The sequence below is a fragment of the Leptonotus elevatus genome, chromosome 2 (assembly GCF_054856555.1).
Source record: "Leptonotus elevatus isolate MCC_2025b chromosome 2, RoL_Lele_1.0, whole genome shotgun sequence".
Taxonomy (NCBI): domain Eukaryota; kingdom Metazoa; phylum Chordata; class Actinopteri; order Syngnathiformes; family Syngnathidae; genus Leptonotus; species Leptonotus elevatus.
In genome coordinates, this window is record NC_141240.1 from 19,284,663 (window position 1) to 19,306,482 (window position 21,820).

The 21,820-nt window shown below is 38.1% G+C and overlaps 3 protein-coding genes across 11 annotated transcripts; 1 reads left to right on the forward strand and 2 right to left on the reverse strand.

The window, feature by feature from the left end:
• Nucleotides 1-587: 587 nt before the first annotated feature.
• taf10 (TAF10 RNA polymerase II, TATA box binding protein (TBP)-associated factor) lies at nucleotides 588-4,231 on the reverse strand. Its single transcript, XM_086068056.1, has 5 exons — nucleotides 3,742-4,231; nucleotides 2,133-2,302; nucleotides 1,803-1,867; nucleotides 1,585-1,699; nucleotides 588-870 (listed from the first exon to the last, which is right to left on the reverse strand). The coding sequence occupies exons 1-5, from the start codon at nucleotides 3,878-3,880 to the stop codon at nucleotides 781-783; spliced, it is 579 nt and encodes a 192-aa protein (XP_085924182.1). The 5' UTR covers nucleotides 3,881-4,231; the 3' UTR covers nucleotides 588-780.
• Nucleotides 4,215-13,734, forward strand: LOC147178698 (uncharacterized). 2 transcript variants are annotated; one of them, XM_086068054.1, is made up of 14 exons: nucleotides 4,215-4,290; nucleotides 4,717-4,844; nucleotides 5,729-5,813; nucleotides 5,887-5,960; nucleotides 6,052-6,111; nucleotides 7,862-7,969; nucleotides 8,859-8,915; nucleotides 9,000-9,130; nucleotides 9,488-9,542; nucleotides 9,623-9,715; nucleotides 9,788-9,922; nucleotides 12,507-12,608; nucleotides 12,694-12,855; nucleotides 12,973-13,734. In XM_086068054.1, exons 1-14 carry the CDS (start codon nucleotides 4,227-4,229, stop codon nucleotides 13,093-13,095), a joined length of 1,377 nt encoding a protein of 458 aa, XP_085924180.1. In that variant the 5' UTR covers nucleotides 4,215-4,226; the 3' UTR covers nucleotides 13,096-13,734. The 2 variants fall into 2 exon arrangements, with proteins under 2 accessions (XP_085924180.1, XP_085924181.1); XM_086068055.1 differs by having other exon boundaries at nucleotides 4,256-4,290; nucleotides 4,698-4,844.
• Nucleotides 8,607-21,807, reverse strand: LOC147178699 (outer dynein arm-docking complex subunit 1-like). 8 transcript variants are annotated; one of them, XM_086068052.1, is made up of 18 exons: nucleotides 21,558-21,807; nucleotides 20,792-20,823; nucleotides 20,029-20,098; nucleotides 19,594-19,693; nucleotides 19,275-19,464; nucleotides 19,078-19,194; nucleotides 18,887-19,000; nucleotides 18,678-18,745; nucleotides 17,525-17,694; nucleotides 17,320-17,433; nucleotides 17,157-17,239; nucleotides 16,898-17,066; nucleotides 15,610-15,782; nucleotides 15,397-15,500; nucleotides 14,361-14,443; nucleotides 10,623-14,295; nucleotides 9,274-9,555; nucleotides 8,607-9,106 (listed from the first exon to the last, which is right to left on the reverse strand). In XM_086068052.1, exons 3-15 carry the CDS (start codon nucleotides 20,066-20,068, stop codon nucleotides 14,365-14,367), a joined length of 1,521 nt encoding a protein of 506 aa, XP_085924178.1. In that variant the 5' UTR covers nucleotides 20,069-20,098; nucleotides 20,792-20,823; nucleotides 21,558-21,807; the 3' UTR covers nucleotides 8,607-9,106; nucleotides 9,274-9,555; nucleotides 10,623-14,295; nucleotides 14,361-14,364. The 8 variants fall into 8 exon arrangements, with proteins under 8 accessions (XP_085924178.1, XP_085924174.1, XP_085924177.1 ...); XM_086068048.1 differs by having other exon boundaries at nucleotides 21,505-21,807; XM_086068051.1 differs by lacking the exon at nucleotides 20,792-20,823.
• Nucleotides 21,808-21,820: the final 13 nt, after the last annotated feature.

Genomic DNA, 21,820 nt, shown 5'->3' on the forward strand with positions numbered 1-21,820 from the left:
ATTGCTGGCATTCATAATAGTTGAATATAGCTAGATCGGTAAATTGCTACAAAGAAAATGCTTACATATTTTGGTGAAGACTTTAAAGGTGAAACAAAACAAAAAAAATCCACCTGGCAGCATTAACAAGTGGGTAGTACATTTGCCTCATAATGTTGCATGCTACCGCCTGTTTTTTCCCAAGCAGTCTGGCTTCCTTCCTCACTCAAAAACATGCATGTTAGGTGTCTTGAGGACTGTAAATCATCCTTATGTGTGAATGGTTGTCTATTTGTGATGTGATTGACTGGCGACCAGTCCAGGGTGTAACTTTGGCTCTCGCTCATTCAGCTGGGATAGGTTCGAGTGAGCCCTAATGAGGATAAGCTGTAGCACGACACAAATTGCATGGATGGATGAATGGAAATCCCAAATTGTGAATCAGTAAGTCTAAATATCACAAATATTACCATTTATTATAAACCACCTCCCAAATATTGTGTACTGAATCTTACTTTATGAATACTGTACTCCCAACTTGACCGGAAAATTCTACTCAACTTTGATCAAATTTTGAATGATGCAAACACTCATCCTAGACACCCACATTTATCTTTATGGTTTTATTTATACAATAAAACACACGTTTACAAAGAAAATTCATGAGTGGAACCATAATAATAAACAATGACTTCAAAATGTGTCAAGGCTGCACCAAAGCATTGTGATTGAAATTAGCATGCTGACAAACTAGTGGGTTAGCCAGGAATTACAACTAACTAAAGCAAAGAACACACAATTCTATGTAAAGTAGTAGGGCTTCTTGACATTGACGCCGTATTCCGAAAGAGCAGGGGCCAGGTCCTCCATTGTCAAAGTGTACTTCTTATCCTGTAAATCAACAGGACAAAACATTAGAACAACATCAAATTATTGGGAACAAAACAATAGTTGGTTTTCCATTCACCCATTTGTATTCAAGAAACCTCAGTCCTGTTACTATGTCTCCTCTAGCCTCAGATCCACAAGTGAGTGACGGCGAACTAACGTTACATGCGGTATATCCTGTCGCGACACGTTTATTTTTAAATATATTTTTGATAGATTTTCTGGAAAACTTATTGGGTGGTGGCCAATTATTGACATAGTATGGGAAACACTGGTGTTCTATTGCTATAAAAACATGGAATCTACCAAAAGAAAGATTAGAGTCTCTTCTTTCATCAGGAAAACTTATATTTCTATCGGTTTCCCTTTTGCAGCAATTAGCATTGGAATATAGCTAAGTTTCATCATTATTCACAAATCTGTTTAGAATTGTGAGTAATTTAGTTTTTTTTTCAACATGGCCCTGGTTGATATATTTTGCTCTGCTGACACCTGTTGGCCGTTTTTGTAATAACTACCATTGCTTTAACCTTTCTTTGCAGTTGAGAGGCTGCATCAAAGCCTTCTGTATACTCTAGCATAAAAAAAAAAACCATACAAGACGTATAAACACGTCTTTGGGACACCTAGAACATTTAAAACAGAACATATACATACGTCTTTGGGAGCACATTTTTTAATAAGCATGGGGAAATGGGAGAAAAGGGAGAAACAGACCTTCGTCTTGCTCCTTGAGCTTCCCGATGCAGTCCCCTTCATTTTACAGTACTGCAGCGCGTCATTGGCGATGTCCGAAATGAACTTCTGAGAGGCGAGGGAGATCAAACGGATTCTAAAAAATAAAAAAAATACAAAGTTTGACGAGGCTTCCAAGTTGATATACTGTAAACGTCCCACACTGAAGTTTTTAACAATTCCCAGAATCAAAAACGTACATTCTTGGATCAGATGCTTCAAAGCCTGCCCGGTTGAGGTAGTAGCCAGTCACTGCATCAGGAATCTGACAAAACAAACAAAAAAAGGTCAACGCAAAATCCAAACTTGAAGGAAAAAATAGATTAATAGCTCAAAAGGTCAATATGTTTTTTAACTGTAACAAATCAATGTTAACCAGCTTTACTCACTGGATTGTGTGCGACTTTAGAGAATGCAGAATTGGGAAATCAGCTTGATAAACATCAATAGTCAAGTTGCATGTAGTGTTTGACTTTTACATGCTTGGGTCGCAATCGGTGTAGTACGGAGGCCGAGAAAGCGAGACTTGCCGTGGGAGTGTACTCTTCCAGCTGCATGACGAAGTCAGCCAGTGGGGTTGTGGAGGTGGCGGGCTTTATGTCTCCGTTAGTGATGCCACCTGGAACATAAACTCCATTGGGTACAGATGAGTCTGACGATGATGACGATGATGTAGTCACCATTGGGGCTGTGGTGGAAGCTGCAAGACAGGTGACTGTTTTATTAACAAAGTATTTTAGGCAAAGGTAAATCCCTTCCGATTCGCAAATAACCTAATTGTGTTTTTTTTCTTCTGTAAACCATAAAAGCTAGCGGTGGCCACCAGCTGATAACCAGTCGGTTTGACAATGAACAGCAGCATGATTGAAGATTCCAGCAAAAGTCTGACGAGCAGGCGAGACTTATTGTCAGTCGGTGAAATAACCCTCTCCGTCCATTGAAAAGCATTGGACTTTGGATTGTTGTAATTTTATTTGTGATGATTATTTTGATTTCAAAATGTGATTAAATGTCATTTGGCTACTATAACAATCTGCCTGGTTTGTATCCTAGTCACAGGCAAAAGCAATACAATGAATACATAGTTTGTTTTCAATGTGTAAAGGAAGCGTCTGCATTGCGGAAATATCACATGTTGGGAATTGTCAATTGGGTGGTTCACAATACGGTGAGCTTGTCACGGCTAGCTGCTCAATGTAAAATACAGTAAGTCCTCAACTAAAGATAAAGAGTGGTTTGCGATATAACATACATAATAGGGGTGTGCCCAAAAAAATCGATTCTCATTTAGTACGATTCAGAATAGATTTTAAATGTCCCCAAATTGATTTTATTTAAATAATTGTATACAGTCTTCCCTTTGTTGGGAACGCTGTTCATGTTGTACCATATTTGGCCACTTAGGGGCAGTGCGGTTCTACGAGGTCTGATACACTGTTAAATTGTAGCCATATTAGAGAGTAGAAGGAAAAAGTCACGATCAAGTTATTCCAATAAAAGTTGGGTTTTTTTGCAGCGTGGAGCCGTTCTTTTGAGTGATAAAAGTGCCGCGAGTAGCGCACTAGTTAGCATTAGCGAGTTAGACTGGAGTAGATCATTACGATTCCTTGAACATCTGTAAATTGAAGCAAAAATCATTGTCAATCAAATCATTTTGAATCAAAAATAGTTTTGGAATCGGAATCGAATCGTTAGACATTCAAAGATTGCCACCCCTAATACATACAGTGGGATCGTAATAGCCTTTCTTTAGTGGCAAAACAAAATGAAAACTTCTTAAAATGACACAGAAGGGAGTGAAGCCAGGCAGGAAATCAGAGCTGCTCATGGCAAAATTATGCTACCACTGTTTATTTTTTATTTTTTAAAGCGATATTAAAAGCAACAAACTATAAGGAAATATATATATATTTTAGGTTTCCGGATGTTTGGAGCACACGGGTTTGCAGTTGTACACCACCACAAAATATATTACTAAATGAATGCCTATAATGGTTAATCATCGTAAATCTACATGTTTTATACACATTTAGATTGGATGAAGTGTGCAAATGTACGCACTAAACGTTGTGATCATTGAGCCAAAGTTACTTAAAATGTTGTTTTTAAATCGGTACCCGAGTTCCAGAATTGCCTTACCATTTCTAGCAACTGCAGGGCTGCTGCCGACGTTGCTCGTCGAATTCTCATTAGTGATACAGTTGTTTGAAGTTAAAGACGTCGTGGCGTTAGACGAAGCTCCGGTGGTGACAGACTGATTAGCGCTGTCAACATTCATGGTGATGCTGTTCAAGTTCTCGCAGTTTTGGGAAACAACTTGGTGGCTAGCTAACGCTCAAAACCCAGACAGTAGCTCTTTGCCGAGTAGTTAAAAAAGGCTGCAAAACCCACAGGTGCAGCTGTATGATTTCTTAAAAAGCCATTTGTGGCTTAATAGTGTCTCGCTTACACCACTTTAGCAGCTTGTAAAACGAAACTAAATGCGGAGTCACGAGCTAGCTAGCATCACGGCAGATGTTTGTAGCTATTAGCTAACTAGACTTGCGAGCGCTCACGATGTTTAACAAATGGCGTCACGTGACCTTCGTTGTACGAATGTGACGAAGTGAACCGGAAATACCCGAATGCGCTTTTTCTTCTTCTGTGTTTTTTATTGGCAAACGTTACCATCTCGTTGCTATCCAATTGGTACGTTCATGTAATCGTTTATTTCAACTTTATCTCAGATACTCGATGTTACCTACATTATTTTAATGGAATGGCTTCGTGTATTAGCCTACTGGTCGCAACCCATTGTGGATACATTGTCCTCCCTCGTTTTCAGTATTTTTTTTTTTTTTACCAAGCGTATTAAGCAGAAACCACGAGATGAATCAACCCGTCAATGCTCATATATTCGTGTGATAGTGTTTATTATAACCATTCAAGAATGCCTTACACACTAGTGTCTCTGGCGGCTATAGCGAGGGCAAGTGATTAAAAAAAAGAAAAAAGGACGTATTTATGAATATTGTAAAATATCCAACTTTCCTAACCAAACCTGGAGTTACTGAACGCAACTGGGTGGGGCTTGTCTATGACCGACTTTACCACAGAAATATATCGACTTGACAGGCACAGGAGTGCGGAAGGTTGGCGGCGACGTCGATATGGGTGCACTTGTTCACGTCATCGTGGTGGGAGCAGGCTGTCGAGGGGAAATCTACTCCCACTATTCCATCATCCATCCTGACCGTGTGAAGGTACTAGAGGGGGAAAACCTTTTTTTAAATTGAGAGGTACTTCTTGGGTAATTAATGCGAAAGGGCTACCAGTTTGATACACACTTCTGAAATAACACATTACAAATTATTATAAATTACATATCTTCTGAAAAAAGTAATCAAGTAAATCATTTTATTTTTACAGCAAACTTGTGTTTCATTCTAAAGACCAAATGATTAAAAAAAAAAATCAATTTACAACAATAAACAATAGGTTGGAAAAAATAGAAATCTTAAAATATGCTCTGTCACTGGTATTGGCACCCTTTCCTGTAAATCAGTATGGAAACACATTGGGACTCACCTTTGGTAAATCACAAACGAGATTTCCCTGTTCTAAATTGTCTGTGCCCAATTATGAATTAACTATGAATTAAGGAGCTGTCTGAGTACATCAGAAGTGCAATTATTCATAAACACAAGAACTCTAAAAGGTATAGAGCCTTCGCCAAAGATTTTGGTAGCCCTGTTTCAGCAGTGTGTAATGTAATTAAGAAGTTTTTACGAGCATGGAACTGTCAAGAACATCCGTGGACGTGGGGGGAAGAGAGAAATTGATGACAGAAGTCTTTGACGGTTGGTGCGAATGGTGGAAAAATTACATTAGAGATGGCATTACATTATGTAAATTGAGAACAAATTTCCTTTGTTGAATTACTTTGGACATCCAATTAAAAGGTCCTGATGATATAAAATTGGTACATTTCCATTGATTTCTGAAAATATTGTCAAGATCATGCAAAAAATGAAGGGGTGCCAATAACAGTGAGCAGGACTGTGTCCTTTGTGAGTCTGCTCATTGCTTCCAATTCGATTATATCAGAGAGCTCAATAGAGCAGTAACACTCCAAATCTTATTGCAGGTTGTTGGAGTAGCTGATCCCAGGAAATTTGCCCGCACTAAGTTCCAACAACTGTACAACATTGCGGATGAGAACCTGTACCAAGGTGAACAAGAAACACTTTGAAATGTTGACAGTGATTATGTTCCTTGTTCCATTTTCAATGTTGCCTTTCCTAGACTGGCGTATTTTAGCTGAAAAAGAGAAGTGTGCTGACGCCGTGTTAATTTGCACTCCAGACATCCTTCATAAGGTCAATAATACTATTATCGGTACTGGTTTGTCCTCCCGCTCTCTTGTTATTCCGTATCATTGTTGTATGTTTGTATGTTTGTGTGTCCCAGGAGCCTGCAGTGGCCTTTGCAAAGAAAGGCTACCATGTTCTTCTGGAGAAACCAATGGCCGTAAGTGTCAACGTGGCAATTGAATACCATTTCAGCTACACGACAAATGGATGTTTGCCATTGTCTTGAACTGTAAATGAAATGAAAATGATTATTTATCTCCTAAATTCATCTATTTATACCCCTGACGTAAATGTAGTGACAGGCAGAACATTTGTCTTATGTTATTGTTAGATGGCCGAAGGTAGAGAGATAAAGTTTTCTTTGTGACGTGTCTGGTCAAGTGCCGTTGAAATTTCTCTTAAGTAAAATATGTGCCTTGGTTCAATCCAGTTCGGGAAACGCTCATCCGTGTAAAGGAGCATGTGTATTATTAAACAGTTACACATTAAAAAAATGGATCAACTCAATTCTTAACTCATTTATATAGAAAGCAATAAGTAACCATAGCTGAAACAAAGTGCTGCACATAAATACGAATTAAAAAAATCAAACATAAAACATAATTAGACAATTGAATATGATTATGGATATATATATGGATTACAGTTTCAAAGTGCTGCTGTAAAAGAAATGCCTTCATCGTTGCCAAACGTCTCAACTTAAAAAGCTGCTTTTATTTACTACACCAATCTGCAGATCCAATTTCAAATCACTGTCCAATTTAAAGCCTAAATTTGACACTCTTGGTGTCACTGAGTGTGCCAAGGGGCCCAAGTCAAGGAGGGCATTAACAGTTTCTTTTAATTCAAGTTTTAAAAAGTTCAAGGCCACGCAGGCTTTATTTCTTCAAGACATAATAAAAGCAGTTTCAAGGAAAAGGCATTTTCTTTAGTGGCACATAATCTGAATGTGACCAGAATAACAGAATGTAGAAATAACATCAATTCACCAGTTGAATTACTGCTTTATGATATATAACATTTGCATTACAAAGAAAAAAAAACTGCAATCTGCTGGACCACCTGGCTTCATTATTCACAATCACTCATTTCATTCTGTTGCATCTTGTTGTAATGTATGTCATTTAACTCATTCACTGCCATAAATTCATTTAAAAAAAATTGGGGGCGACAGGCGATTAACATTTTTAATTGTAATTTAATCACATGACTTTACTAGTTAACTCACGATTAATCACTAATATTATATCTGTTCTAAATATACAATAAAACAATTCTAGGTTTTCATACTCTTGTTAACAAAAGTGGAAAAAAATGTTGAATAGAAATAATTTAAATGAATTTTTGACGTTTATAACCGTCAATGGTAGTGAATGAATAAAAAAGAAAAGAAAAGAAAACATTAAAAATTTGGGGCGTCAGGCGATTAAAATTTGTAATCATGATTAATCGCATGACTTCACTAGTTAACTCACGTTTAATCTAAAATTTTATATCTGTTCTAAATGTACAATAAAACAAATCTAGATTTTCATACTCTTGTTAACAAAAGTGGAAAAAAAATGTTTAATAGAAATAGTTAAAATACATTTTTGACGTTTATAACCGTCAATGGTAGTGAATGAATAAAAAAAAAGAAAATAAAACATAAAAAATTTGGGGCATCAGGCAATTAAAATTTGTAATCATGATTAATCGCATGACTTCACTAGTTAACTCGCGTTTAATCCGAAATTTTATATCTGTTCTAAATGTACAATAAAACAAATCTAGATTTTCATACTCTTGTTAACAAAAGTGGAAAAAAAATGTTTAATAGAAATAGTTAAAATACATTTTTGACGTTTATAGCTGTCAATGGCAGTGAATGAGTTAAATGTATCTTCTACACTTGCTTGTGACTTCAGACAACGGCTGAAGACTGCATCGAGGTTGTGGAGGCGTGCTCTCAGAGCGGTGTGATGCTGTGTGTGGGTCATGTTCTACGATACGATCCCTCCATCCGCAAGATAAAGGTGATTTGATTTTTGCCATTTACCTCTTGTAAAAAAATATATATATATCACAAAGTTTGCTGGAATATAGATCACTTATCGTTGAAAGTTGGCAACTTGGGTAGAACTAAATGGAACAATCCTAAAATGGTTCCGGTCCGACTTAGAGGACGTGAGTTATATTGTGACCATTGGAAGTTTTGAATCTGATCAAATGGCCATGACGTGGGATCCCTCAAGTGTCACTCCTTGGACCCTTTTTGTTTAGCTCATGTATGCTACCCTTGGGTCAAATTCTTTAGAACTGTAAGGTTGATTATCATGGAGCAGTGACTACAGTTGTATTGTGTCACTGTCAAATACAAATAACTGGATGAACTAGTTTCCTTCAACTCGACCAAAATAAAATTGAGGTAATTGTTTTTGGCAATGAAGAAAAGAGTGCCTGGGAAGATTTCGGATTCACCATCTGTGTTTTATAGCTTATATAATTTAACAACCAAATAACAAATTTAATGATTTAGGTCATAATAGATAATAATAATATATCGATATTCATTCTTCTTCACTTTTTTTCTCGGTTTATTACCATAAGAGAGCGTGTCCATGGGCGATGTCACCACATCCTGTGCTCGTGAGACAGAAAAACACATCCTGCTTGAATGAGATGCTCCCACTTTTATAACTCTTTACAACCTTACGCCACAATTGAATGTTCCTTGAGTAGTTAAACAGTAACAGTCCCTAACTTGTGTAACTGTACTTTTCACATACTACAGTAACTAATTAACATGAGCAAAAACAAAAATCACTTCTTCAGTATAGTTTAAATTCATTACTGGATATTGCTATTCATATTTTTCTATAATACCTTTTTATTATGTCGTTTAAAAATGTCTTCTTCTTCCAGGAGCTGATAGACAATGGCGTCATTGGTGATGTGATCCACATTCAGCACTTGGAGCCAGTAAGCAGGAATAAAGAATATGTGGTTATGTACTGTGTACTATGTTTGGGCACACACACACTCACGATCGACCCCTTTCTTCAGATTGGCTTTCATCACTTTGCTCACTCCTTTGTCCGTGGAAACTGGAGGAACGAAGCACAGAGCTCTTTCGCTCTTCTGGCCAAGTCGTGCCACGACATTGACCTGATCTATCAATGGGCCGGAAAACGCAAGTAAAAAAAGAATTTGTCACCATCCATAGAACATTTGAGAAGTCTCTTTCTTCAGTCTACCAAGGAGTGCCACAAGGCTCCATACTTTGCCCCACTCCTGTTCAGAATTCTTGCTCAGATTATCTGCCAACGTATTTATTTACCTTTCATTCCAATGCCGGCGACAGTCAGCTCCGTGGCTACGGTGGCTTGCACAATTCACAACTTCCGAGTTTTTCTCAATGCAGCACTGGAGACTACGAATGGTCCATCCTTGCCACCATGACTCCAACTTGTTGTTTGTAGCAGTTGACTAGATGACATGAAGACATTTGCCACCCAAAAGGGAATAGATGACATCACAGCTTGTTGTTGCAGGTGTTTGAAAGTGACGTCGTTTGGCTGCGTCAGCCACTTCCGTCCGGAACACAAGGTATTCTTCTCAACTAAAGGAATATGAAGATGCGATTGTAAAGTAAGTTCTTTATGCACACGTGAGACATTTCATATTAGCCAACAGGGGCTGGTAATCGATGCCTGGACTGTTCAGTAGAGGACACCTGTCCTTATTCGGCAAGCAAAATCTACTTGGACAGAGTGAAAAAGGTGATCATGGTAGCACATGTTGTTCATTTTGCCTGTTTGACATGCTTTATCATTATTATTATTTTTCCTTAGGGCAACACTGGCTGGCCAATGTCAGTCATATGTCCCAACTCTTTCCCAGACATCGAGACGGTAACTGAGGCTCTGAGGACTGGACCGTACGGCCGATGTGTCTATGAATGCGACAACGACGTCTGCAGTAACCAGGTTAAAAAACCTTGAATTTGAAATGTTGATGTTGAAAACTTGATAATACTGTATAGCGGTGCCTTGAGATATGAGTGACACAAGCCCTCATTCAATTTTTTTCTGTTTTTTTGATGAGCTTAACTTGCGATACGAGCCCTGTATGGTGCCAGTGAACTCAACTCAATTCACTTCACAAAAAATAAGCAGTTTGGTAGCTAATAAAGTAAATATCTCTTCAGAAAAAGAGGCCTCAGGCTGTTTATTGCCATTCTCATTCAAAGCTTACTGTCAAACATAAAACAGAGAATTACACATTGTGTACAGTATTCAAAACAAATGTGAGTTAAAGCCGCTAGCTTGGCTAACAGATAATGGGAAACACTACAGACAGGCTAACGAATAGCATCGGTGTTTCGGTATTTAAGCGATGGATATTTTAACAAATGGAAGAGCAAGCAACACGTAGGATAATATATGCTACATTCATACTGAAAACGACTCTTTGACCCCGTATTTCTTGCGTTGTTTTTACGGGATACTACGAAAGTAGTTGCTTCATGCATGTCATACCACAACAGAAAACAGGTCTGTCCCCTGACAGAAAAAAATACATATGGAGATAGCTACTCAGTCAGGAAGCGGGTGGTTGTGCTAAAATTGAGGCTAAATGCTATCTTGGTTCACAGTTCTAAAGCTGTAAAAAATTAAATACATTTACCAGATACTCCAACTTCCTCGTTCACAATTCTACAAGCCTGCTCCTTTTTGACTCTGTCCCAGTTGAAAGCTGGCCGTGTTGTACAGCTTCCACAGAGTGCAATTATTTTTGTCCTATATTGGTTTTCCAATTCCTTGTCCTTTAACTTCACCAACTTGAGCGAATGTGCTCACCCACCACTCAAGTCTCCTCAAATGCGTTAATCGTGCCACCCGCTCCGGATTCATATATATATATATTGAACATATAAACAAAGAAAACGCATTACAAGTTTAAAATATAAGTTGAAGTAAAAAAAAGAAAAACAAGAATAGGAAGAAAGAAAATAGTTTATAGGTTCAAAAGGGTTAGGAGGAAGTTAAAAACGTTTCTAGTCCTACCCCTTATTCGTTTTATGTTGATATCTGAAGGGTTTGTATTTCAACAAAAGGAAATGTATAAACCTAGTCATATATATACAAGTGAACTTTGACATACGGACATTTGCCAGCGACATATGTACATGAAATCCATAGGCATATACCATAATACATTTATAAATCATCATCCTCATTCTCACATATACAATTTTCATTACACTTACTGATACATCCAGAGAAATTACAGCATATATACAATTTTAACAGCTCATGACTGAATTAAGTCATTTTTAAAACTTTGCTTTTAAACATTTTTTTTTAAATTCACTGACATATTTTTAGGTCAATTCCAAAATCTTTCCACAAATTAACACCTTTTACAGAAACACACCTTTGCTTAATAATTGTTCGTTTTAATTTTTTTGTCGACACTTGTACCCCTTGTAAGGACTCTAATTTCAAACAGCTTCTGAGTACTGTGGCAGAGTAGATTGTTGTGTACTTTATACATTATTTGTGCTATTTTAAATTTAACTAAGTCGTAAAAATGTATTGTATTTGATTTAATAAATTGAAAATGAGTTGGTTCTGTATATTTTGATCAATTTATAATTCTTATGGCTTTTTGTTTGCAGTTTGAAAACGGTATCGGTATTTGTTTTATATGCGTTTCCCCAAATTTCCACACAGTAGGTCAGATATGGTAATAATAATGAACAATAAAATGTGTATGATGATTTCTTATTCAGGACATCCTTAGTTTTAGAGTATCCCTATCATTTTTGACATTATCTGTGTGTGACTTCCAACATAGTTTTTCATCAATAACTACTACAAGAAAATTTTTTTTCACACTTTCTATTTCAATTAAATTTACCATAATTTTGACTTGTTGTGTGGTTTGTCTAGTACCAAAAACTATGAACTTTGTTTTATTTAGGTTTAGTGATAATTTGTTCATATCAAACCAATTTTTGTATGTGTTTAGTTCATACACCTATCTACGCAATCTGCATTGACCTAATATGTAACCGCATCACGAGAATAGTTTAATTTGCGTTTGGTCTCACTGTAGCATTACAATACTCACAATCATATACAGTATATTCATTACACTCTGCAAAGAACTACTACTGAGGAGATGAGACCGTCTTGATATAAAGTATGGTATAAACTACAAGCGCACACACCTACTCCAGAAGCAGCACAATGACCATTGAATTGAAGCAACGAAAAAAGTAGCAAAATTGTTGAATTTTATTGTCATGTCTGTATGATTTATATAAAGTATATTATTAGAGAGTGCAATTTTTGTTTTTGTTTTTTACAAACAACTTTGTTTGGTTTCTTTTTCGGAGGCTTGAAAAGATTGATGGCAATTCCATTCATTTCAACAGGGAACAAGATTAGAAAAGTGTTTTCAAAAGTTTAGATGAGGTCAAATTAGTTCACGAGATAACCATTCAAAATCAAAAGGGTTCTAATTGGCCTGATGACAATCATTTTCCTGTTGTTACTCTTCCAGGTTGTCAACATGGAGTTTGAAGGTGGTCTGACTGCAGCCTTTTCAATGGTGGCCTTCACTGAAGATAGGTGCAAACGAAAAACAACTATCTATGGCAGCAAGGTACAAAAAACATCAATTGTGATCTACACAATCTAATGTATATCACAAATGTATACAAAATGACAATTTGTGTATTACTTTTCAGGGCGAGTTGACATTTAAAGACGACGAGATTCGCGTATTTGACTTTCTGACCCAGAAAGCCTCCAAATATGTGGTGAACGCGGACTACCCCGAGAACTTTGGCCTGCCTGGACACTCTCAAGCTGATTACTACTTGATAGACTCCTTCATTTCTGCTGTGACTGTGAGTCCTCTTTGGTTCTCATATCATTTCCGAAAGTTCTTTTGTCACGGCACACTAACTTTCACGCGCAAGTAATTCATGTTAAAACTGACATGGTTTTTGTCTTTGCGCACGCAGAACAACGACCCATCGCTCATCGCTTGTGGTCCGGAAGAAACTCTGCAGAGCCACTTGGTGGTGTTTGAGGCAGAGCGATCTCGAAGGGAAAGCAGGGTGGTTCACTTCGACCACTCTAGATGAGCTCTTAAAAATATTGATCCGATTGTAAAAATAGGTGATTTATTTATTTATTTGGAAGTGTGGTAGGGTACACTTGTAATACTTCCGTGTTTAGTATTTAATTGTATTCAATTATTGCTTAATTAGTTTGAAAGTCAACTGGCTGCGACATGCAGTCTCATATAAACCCAATTAAGGCAATACACTTGAATAAGACTGTCAGATTGTACATGTACATACACATTAATGGCTTTTTAATGCCATGTTTGCTTTTTTTTCTTCTTAACTGTTCTTTAAAATCATAAGCCTGACGACACGATGAAGCGTGTCAGCTTTAGTCAAAAGTTCTGAGTCACCAAGTGTTTGCTGTTATCACCTGTCATAAGGAATGCGAAACACAAAGGTGTGTGAGTGCACCCTTTTAGGTCAGACTCTCAACAGCCGCAGATCAACTTTCTCATTGTGCAAGATGTCCACTCAATGCTATCGGGCAGTTCATATCTTTTGTCTATGAAAACAGTTCTTTTGATTGATACTCAAATCATTTTTCCCTACACTGTTTTTTTTTGTTTAGACTAATCCCCCCTCCTAACTCATGTAGTAATATGCTATGAATTGCCTTCAAGCCATTCAGAATAAAAAAATAAATGAGGTTTTATTGTTCTATCCTGTTGCTGTTTTTCTTTAAGAACTTGTAATCTTGCACCTGCCCTCTAAATGGAAGTCTACGGTTGAACTAAAACTGATTATGAATCGAGTGCCTAAGAGAGCTACACATGTAATTGTGTTCATAACCATTAACTGCTTTTTCTTTAGTTCCACTGCCTTCCATTCTACTTGAAATTTGAGGCTGTAAGTACAAGCCTCATCACACAATGTAAATCTGTTAACCACAGATTGACCGTTCCATTTGAAAGTCTTTTTCACAGTCCACACTTGCGGATTTGTGCTTTGACAGGCCGTTTCGCAATTTGGGAAGAGCAGTTCATATTGGGCCCGGTGTAAAACACTGCATAGGATCCATGAAAGTGAACATGTGCATGAAAGCTGCATTAGTCCACATGGAAACATCTGCACATCAGGACCAGCCTCACTATTTGCCATCATCCAAGCATGAATGGCTAATGCGGAGCAGCTCATTGTTGGTGCAAGTTCAGTCCCCTGGTCCTCGTGTCTTCTTTCTCTCGGAGTCTGAAGACGAAAGCCTGATTTTAGTGATATCTGTAATCAAATGCAATTATAAATAAAATAAACGTTCCTGACGCTGGTCATCTTCACATACTCACCCACTTATGTACTGCTGTGGGAAGGCAACCTCTCATTTGCTCCCTTGCTTGCTGAACGACTGCCTTTCCGGGCTTTGTCGTCACTGCATATCACATAATATACTTTTAATTGGTCTATTTTTTTGCCCCAAGAAAATGATCAATAAACACAACTTGGATACACATTTTGTATAAATGCACCTAAAATAGCCGAGGAGAAAAAAAGCGAGGAAGGAAAGGACTTGCATGTACAGTACAACAGCTTCCACTCTTCTGGAGAGTGTTTGTCTTTGGGTTACACCCTTATTCCAAAATAAACACAACACCCCGTAGCGACAACATGAAAAAAGTTCACAGCCTTTTGCTAAGTACTTTGTTGATGCGCGTTGGACAATATACAGCATCAAGTCTTCATGAATATCGTGAGTGTATTATTGACAAGATTTATTATGCTCATTTTCAAGTTGCAGCTAGAGCTTGGATATGGGTTTAAAATAGAAATAAATCACAAAAATGCAATTGGGTTCTGATTTTAGTCATTTTTCCTTCTTTGCTTATATGAAAAGCAAATGATTATGATTTTATTCAAACCAAGTTTTGCTCTCATTTTCCTTTCTGGGACTATAAATCCACTTCCACAGAAATAATACAAATACAGTCATGAATAAATAAATAAATCTCTACTTAAAATGTTCACATAAGTGTTTCCTTTTGGAAAAAAAATATTTTTTGTCAAAACGTGTGCAAACCGATATAACATGAATGAAGTAATCTGCCAAACTGCATGGCTCAGCTGGTGCGAAAGTCCTAACACCTTAACTCCAGCTCGCTCATAATCTTTTCTCATGTGATCAAGTTTAACAGGTGAGATGGTAAGTAATCATTGATTACTCGCCCAGCCCTCCTTCCAATTACATGTTATTCATGTTAGCATCGAAGTCCAGATTGTTTTACTTTTGGGGTGTTTCAATCAATGACTGTCTATATACTAACATTGTTTATAATTGGTCCTTGTGTGTCATGTCTGGTAGTGATTAATTGATGTAATAAGACCTACTCAGGCGGTGGGGTTGAAGCTGTGGCGGACAGGTTGACTGCTGGAGCATTCCCCTTCCCTCGAAATTGATCCGCTATGGAACCAAAGCCATCACTAACGAGTTCCTGATAGCGAGAAAGCACAGTAAAGTTCAATAATGAGCACTGTCGTGTACAGTAAGTGTACACCAGAAAATGTGTGCAAGTGGACACATCAATTGAGAAGTGCACGTACACACTGTGTTAAACTCTCCTGGAAGAGAATGATGGCCTGCAGATTTAGGAGGTCGTTGACTTTTTCCTCCACCAGCTTCAAGCACGCCGTCATGCGCTCATCCAGGTCTTTGTCACTCACTGTGCTGGCTGTATCAGTACTTTCACTGGTGATGTCAACTAACGTTTGAACACCTGAAAAATAACAACATGGATATGCTTAACTGATGGTTTATGTGTTATAAAATGTCCAACGAAGAAGATGGCAAAGGAGAGCACTGATCCTCACTAGGGTCACGGATGAGCTGGACTTTTGAATTATTTAGTGGTGCCTTGAAATAATCCCGACTTAAAATATCACAAAGTTTTTTTGGGTCTTCAGATGCAAGCAAAAAATTGAAAATGCTAGTGCGTTTCAGACATCCAATAATATGTGACAGCAGCAAACTTGGCAAAACCTGACCACCATCGATTCACATTGGTTTCCTTGCAGCAATCAATTGGTGGTAGTAATGCACTTTTAAGCTGGTTTGCCAGACGGCAATGGACCCTTTTCACCAAAAAATGGAAAATACGTCATCACCAGGAATCTCAGCTTTCAGCAAGATGGATCGCAGAGTATATTGCACTGTATCTCAAGCATTTGCCTAAAATCACCTTTGCCGACGTGTAAACTAGCATTGTACAAGAAAACTCCATCACAGAAGAATGAAGCAAGGGTGCTTTTTTTCCACGAGAAACTCAACGAAATGGGGGCCGTCTAAAACGGTTCAAATGTGTGTATGTCGCCTAAGGTCAGAAAACTTTTATGAATGGTCACCAATATTCACCCACACATCTCTACGTCTTATGCCCAGTTCAACCTCTGAAATATAAAAACAATCATCACAGTATTTTGGATGATATTGACATTCAGCCTTCCTCCCCATAGACGCTCATTATGAAAAGCTTTACGTGCTATAACTACGATTGCCACCAAAATTGACTTGCACATCTCAAATTTAGGCCCACATCAATCTCTTAAAATAGCAATAAGATCGGCTCAATAGTTTGGATTTCATTAAGCGACATGACAAATGTGTGCACCTCTGTGCACGAGAGTAGATGCCTAATAAATCCAAAATACCGCGTCAATCGCTCTCATCTTTTCAGAGATTACTGTGGGCATAAAGAGATATGCGCATGTGAATTTTGATAATGATTGGTCGTAGTTTTCTGAAATTAAGCCATGTTGACCCCCTATGAGGGAACATCATGCTTGTCATCATCAGCAAAGACAGCCGGGAACTGTTCAGGTTGCTATGCTGTACCTTTTTTAAGACCATCTACGATATTTTCCAGGCAGTCAATTCGCTTTTCGTAGCCGGACAGCTGCTCCTCAATCGTCTCTTGCTTTTTGGAAAGGGCCACCTGAAGAGCTTGGCGGTCCTGAGCCTGCTGTTTCTGCTCAACAACAAAGAGCTCACTCGCCTTGTAAATCTTTGGGAGGGAACAAAGCCAGTGCTGCGTCAAATCAAATGACAACTGAACTGAACTTTTGACATAGTCTTGAATATAAGCGGGGCAAACCTGAGCGATCTGCTGTTTAATGTCCTCTACGTGCCAGTGCTGATAGTTGACAAAGCTCAGTACAGAATAGTTCTCCTCCTCCACTGTACAAAAGAAAAGCAGAAAATACTTTTCAGGAAAATTCATACTTTGATTTCTCGATCACTGTTGAATTTTAACCTACATCCTAAGAAACTGGCCAGCAATATGTCCAGGTCATCCTCTCCCGTCTCTATCAGGATTTTCCTGATGGTATCTTCTAGATAGGCCAACTTCTGTAGCTGCTCCAACAGATCCGCTGTAGGCATTTTTTAGAGTGTTTACCTTCAGACTTATAGTATATGTTCATGAGCAACGACTTTTAAACATAAATATTCACAAAGATTCACCTTTCTCACGGTCGGAGCCCACTTCGCCAGCATTCTTGACGTTGAGCATAGCCTCAAGGTTGCAGTGCGTGGCGATTTCATGCTCCAAGTTGGTTGTTGTTTGAGTGTACTGAGATTCAAACTGAGCGTTTTGTTCCTTCAACTTCTTCTGCTTTACCTGGATTGCAACGCTAGGTGTCACCACATCACAGTTAGTGAACAGTTGAATGGTTTAACATCCAATAAGAAGAAATTGTAGACCATATCACTTCACTTCCATTTAATTGGTTGTACTTGTAGGTGAGCTGGAGCTTTTCTCAGATGACTTTGTGTGAGAGGACGTGAACACCCTGGACTGGTCGCCAGTTAATAAATACAGTATAGAGCAGAAGTATTTGCAATTTTTCAATAAAATAAACTGTTGTGGCTACATCAGTCCAATGGAGGTCGCACTGACACTATATTTTATTTATGTGAAAATGAATAATTTCAGCTTCAGTTGAAAAGGGGTTGGTTTGGTGGAAACCTTTTGTGTTTTGTTCATGCACTGCCACAACGGTACAAGGCATGGGGTTAACTGCATCTTCTTTCTGAATACTTCCGACTTTAATTAGTAGAGTGTGATAAATCAGTTAAGGTTGTGAACGTTTTCAGATGGATGCGTAAATGTATGTAACTTTAAAACGATCTCTTTAACAAGTTTGTTTTATAAAAGATACATGGTTTTTTTATGTGGGAGGAAGCGAGAGTACCTGGAAAAAAACATGACAACTATACACATTATTTTTCAGGTACTCCTGCTTCCTCCCACAATCCAAAAACACACATTAGGTCAATTGAAGACTCTAAAATTGTCTAAATTGTTGAAGTGTGCATGTTTGTTTGTCTCTATGTGTGACCAGTCCATGGCGTGCCTCAGCTATCGCTCAAAGTCAGCTGGCGAAGGCTCGAGCTTACTCACACACCTAATGGATGGATGGGTGGGTAAATATGGTACATAAACTGTTATAGTGATATTTTAGTGATTATATTTCATGCAAAGAATAGTTCCTTCACTTACTATTGGAATAAATAAAAAAAAGATCTACATACGTATATAAACTCACATAATCATTAAAGTGGTTCATTGGCTAAAGACAAAAACAAATGTAATGAAATGTAAAGAGGTATTCACCTGGCAGTGTTTGCTTTAGTACACATAGCGCTCAAGTCAGAAATTTCCTTGCGAATGGATTGCAACTCCTGGAGGAGACAAAACAGGCAACATCATACATTTGCTATTCAACAACAAGGTACAAGTTGGAGCAATGGAGGAACGCGGTGCTCAACACAACTACATGTCTTTTACACAAACATTTGAACTGGAGCATTCAGGGGACTGGCCTTTTTCAGATGGAGCTGAACTTGCAGAAAGTCGTTTTTTTGCTTCTCCAGAAAATCTATGTCTGACTTTAACTGACCGTTCCTTATCATCAGCTCATTGAAGCATATGTGACCCTAGAGAAAAGAAAACGGCACTGCTTTCATCTTTGGATTCTGTGCTCACTAATGGATGCTGTAGATGAAGCACTAACCTTGTACAGTTTGTCCTCTTTCAACACGATATCCTTCATGGAAGTGTCTTCATTTTTCGTGTTATGCGGTGCAGTCCCCCCCCTCTGTGCTACTAATTTTCTCTCCCATTCTACAATCTGGAAAGAAAGCCAAAGTTGGGATGTTCGCATGACACTGTGCAGTGTTAAAGCAACTATTTTAGCGCAACAGTTCTCACCTGCTTTTTATAAGACTCCAGTCTAGTTTTGTTTGATAGTAGCTCATCCTCTATTTTCTCCTCGTTGGACAAAAGGTTATCGAGATCTTGAGAATCATTGACTTCTTTCTTTTGGTTAGAACTACTCTGAGCGATGGTGAGGGTATGTAACAGTTCGTCATGTTCAGTCTGGAGCTTCTGGATCTCCCTGCTGCTCAGATAAGGACAAAGGCAAATACACTTGCACCTCAAGCCAAAAGGACACAGAATATTTATGTTTAAGTGGAACATGGACATAAGAAAGGAGTAAGGGTTGTTTAAAAAAAAGTAACCCACTTGCCTGTCTTTCTGGAGGCGGCTTTGAATTTTGTCATTGAATGCCTGTTTGTCTTTTAAAGCTTGACGATATTGTAGCTTTAATTTGTGCAGGTCATTTTCAGCTGCATTTAAAAACAAGAAGGTAGTTTAATCATACACGATAATTCTTTATAATTGTTTGTTTGTTTTTGTGAGGCAGGAAGAGGGCAAAACTGTCAGGTTCTACAGATACAAGCCACAATAATGTGGCTGCAAGTTATGTTTACATGTGTAAAGGTATCTGTAATATGTAAAGGTCAACGGACAAGCCATTGCCAAGCCTATTTTATGAGGGAGTAGGATCAGTTAAACACTCATACTGTGATACTGGACCAACAACAACAACAGATGTTCTGATCTGGTATCTTGTTTTTATGTAATAAGAAACATCAAAGTCCCTGTGTGTGATGTCACTTACGATTTTCCTCCTGTGATCGACCTCGGGCAGACCGTTTCATGTTTCATGAGAGTGAGGGCACGCCTCCAGTCTGAAAAGGAACACATGAGTTGGTTGGATTAAAGTATGCTTTCAAAATGATAGTAGAGTACTTTTGCATGTCTTACACTTATATTTTGTCTATCCAGTGAATAAAGTTGACATTTCAAAGGTGCAAAGCTAAATTATGTAGTTATTTGAAATTACGTGGTTACACTTAGATTTTGTCTATCCAGTGAATAAAGTTGACATTTCAAAGGTGCAAAGCTAAATTATGTAGTTATTTGAAATTACGTGGCAAGAATATACTAAAAATATCATTATCTATATAAAAAAAATCATTTATATAAAAGAATAATCGTGCATTCACATTAAATTAGTTGTCCAAATGTTCTGTAGAATATGTGACTAATAGCACATTGTTGGACTTTGTGGACTTTACACAGTGTACCCAGTTGCCAGCAAACAAAAACAAAAAGTTCATTCACATCCAAGGACAATTTAAAGTTCATCAATGAATCTAACATGCATGTTTTTGTGACGTGGGAGGAAGCCTGGTAAAAACACACAAATGCAGTGGCATGCAAAATCCATACAGAAAGGCTGGAGAACAGTAAGTTGGATGCGCTATCGCCCACAGTACACATGGGGTGTATAATAATTGATCAATATGTCATTCTACGAGGTTTATCAGAAAACTTCCAATACTGGTCTTAAAAAATATATATTTCAAACCCAAACTTACAAGTTTTTCCATTGGCCAGACAGATGATCAACCTGCATGTTCACAAAGAGATTGTGTGATGTTTGCTTCAGTGTGTGAGAAAAGGTGAAAATTGTGGCCAGGCAGCCCATGACAGGCTCCAGTTTACAATCCCCTGAGAATCTAACAATTCCTGACCAAGACGGACATCACCATCAACCTCCCAACACAACCAACTGGGCTCCTTGTTTTTTCATTTTTATGTTCCCACGGTCAAGGGGGTTATCCAGGAAACAACATTAACATTATTCTATTAAGGCTTAGTAGCAAAGGCTAAGAAATGTTTTTGACTCCAGGGGAATACCTCAAAGGGGGATTTCAATTGATCTTTCGTGAAGCTAGTAGTGGAACTTTTGACACTTTGTATACCACTAAAAAAAAGCTTCCCTTTTCGTCCTAACTGGCCACATCCATCCACCAGTCCATCTATCTATCCGTCCATCTATCTGTCCGTCTATCTATCCATCCATCCATCCATCCATCCATCCATCCATCCATCTATCTATCTATCTATCTATCTATCTATCTATCTATCTATCTATCTATCTATCTATCTATCTATCTATCTATCTATCTATCTATCTATCTGTCTATCTATCTATCTATCTATCTATCTATCTATCTGTCTATCTATCTATCTATCTATCTATCTATCTATCTATAAGTAATAATGGGGGGAAAGAGTTGGGTTCGACCTGATAATGCTGCTTTGTCTCCCCCTGCAGGTTAGCTCAGGTTGCTAACTCACGTAGCATCACGTCCAACAGTCCACTGAGTGCACGTCCGCCTCGCCATTGTAGTGATTTTAAGCTATCGTGAAGCTAATGGAGGTTGGTTTCGGGAAAAAACAAAACATATCTAACTACTTGTTATCGTTGGGCTCACGAAGGAGGGTTATATTCTTGTTAGGTCACGTTGTACGTCGACGGTAAGTCAATGTTGACAATAAACGCGGTCGTCATGTCGGAGCTCGGTGGGCGCTGCTGTCGTGACGTCATGAGCCAGCTGTGT

Coding starts and splice junctions, on each gene's coding strand:
- taf10 (XM_086068056.1), bottom strand. CDS start 3,880: ATGAATGTTGACAGCGCTAATCAGTCTGTCACCACCGGAGCTTCGTCT. Junction 1,700..1,802: donor GAAGCATCTGATCCAAGAAT/GTACGTTTTTGA, acceptor TTTATTTTTTAG/AATCCGTTTGATCTCCCTCG. Junction 871..1,584: donor GCTCAAGGAGCAAGACGAAG/GTCTGTTTCTCC, acceptor GTTGATTTACAG/GATAAGAAGTACACTTTGAC.
- LOC147178698 (XM_086068054.1), top strand. CDS start 4,227: ATGCGCTTTTTCTTCTTCTGTGTTTTTTATTGGCAAACGTTACCATCT. Junction 12,609..12,693: donor CAACTATCTATGGCAGCAAG/GTACAAAAAACA, acceptor ATTACTTTTCAG/GGCGAGTTGACATTTAAAGA. Junction 12,856..12,972: donor CCTTCATTTCTGCTGTGACT/GTGAGTCCTCTT, acceptor TTGCGCACGCAG/AACAACGACCCATCGCTCAT.
- LOC147178699 (XM_086068051.1), bottom strand. CDS start 20,068: ATGAAACGGTCTGCCCGAGGTCGATCACAGGAGGAAAATC. Junction 17,434..17,524: donor GGGCTCCGACCGTGAGAAAG/GTGAATCTTTGT, acceptor AAATGCCTACAG/CGGATCTGTTGGAGCAGCTA. Junction 15,501..15,609: donor AGGAGAGTTTAACACAGTGT/GTACGTGCACTT, acceptor TCTCGCTATCAG/GAACTCGTTAGTGATGGCTT.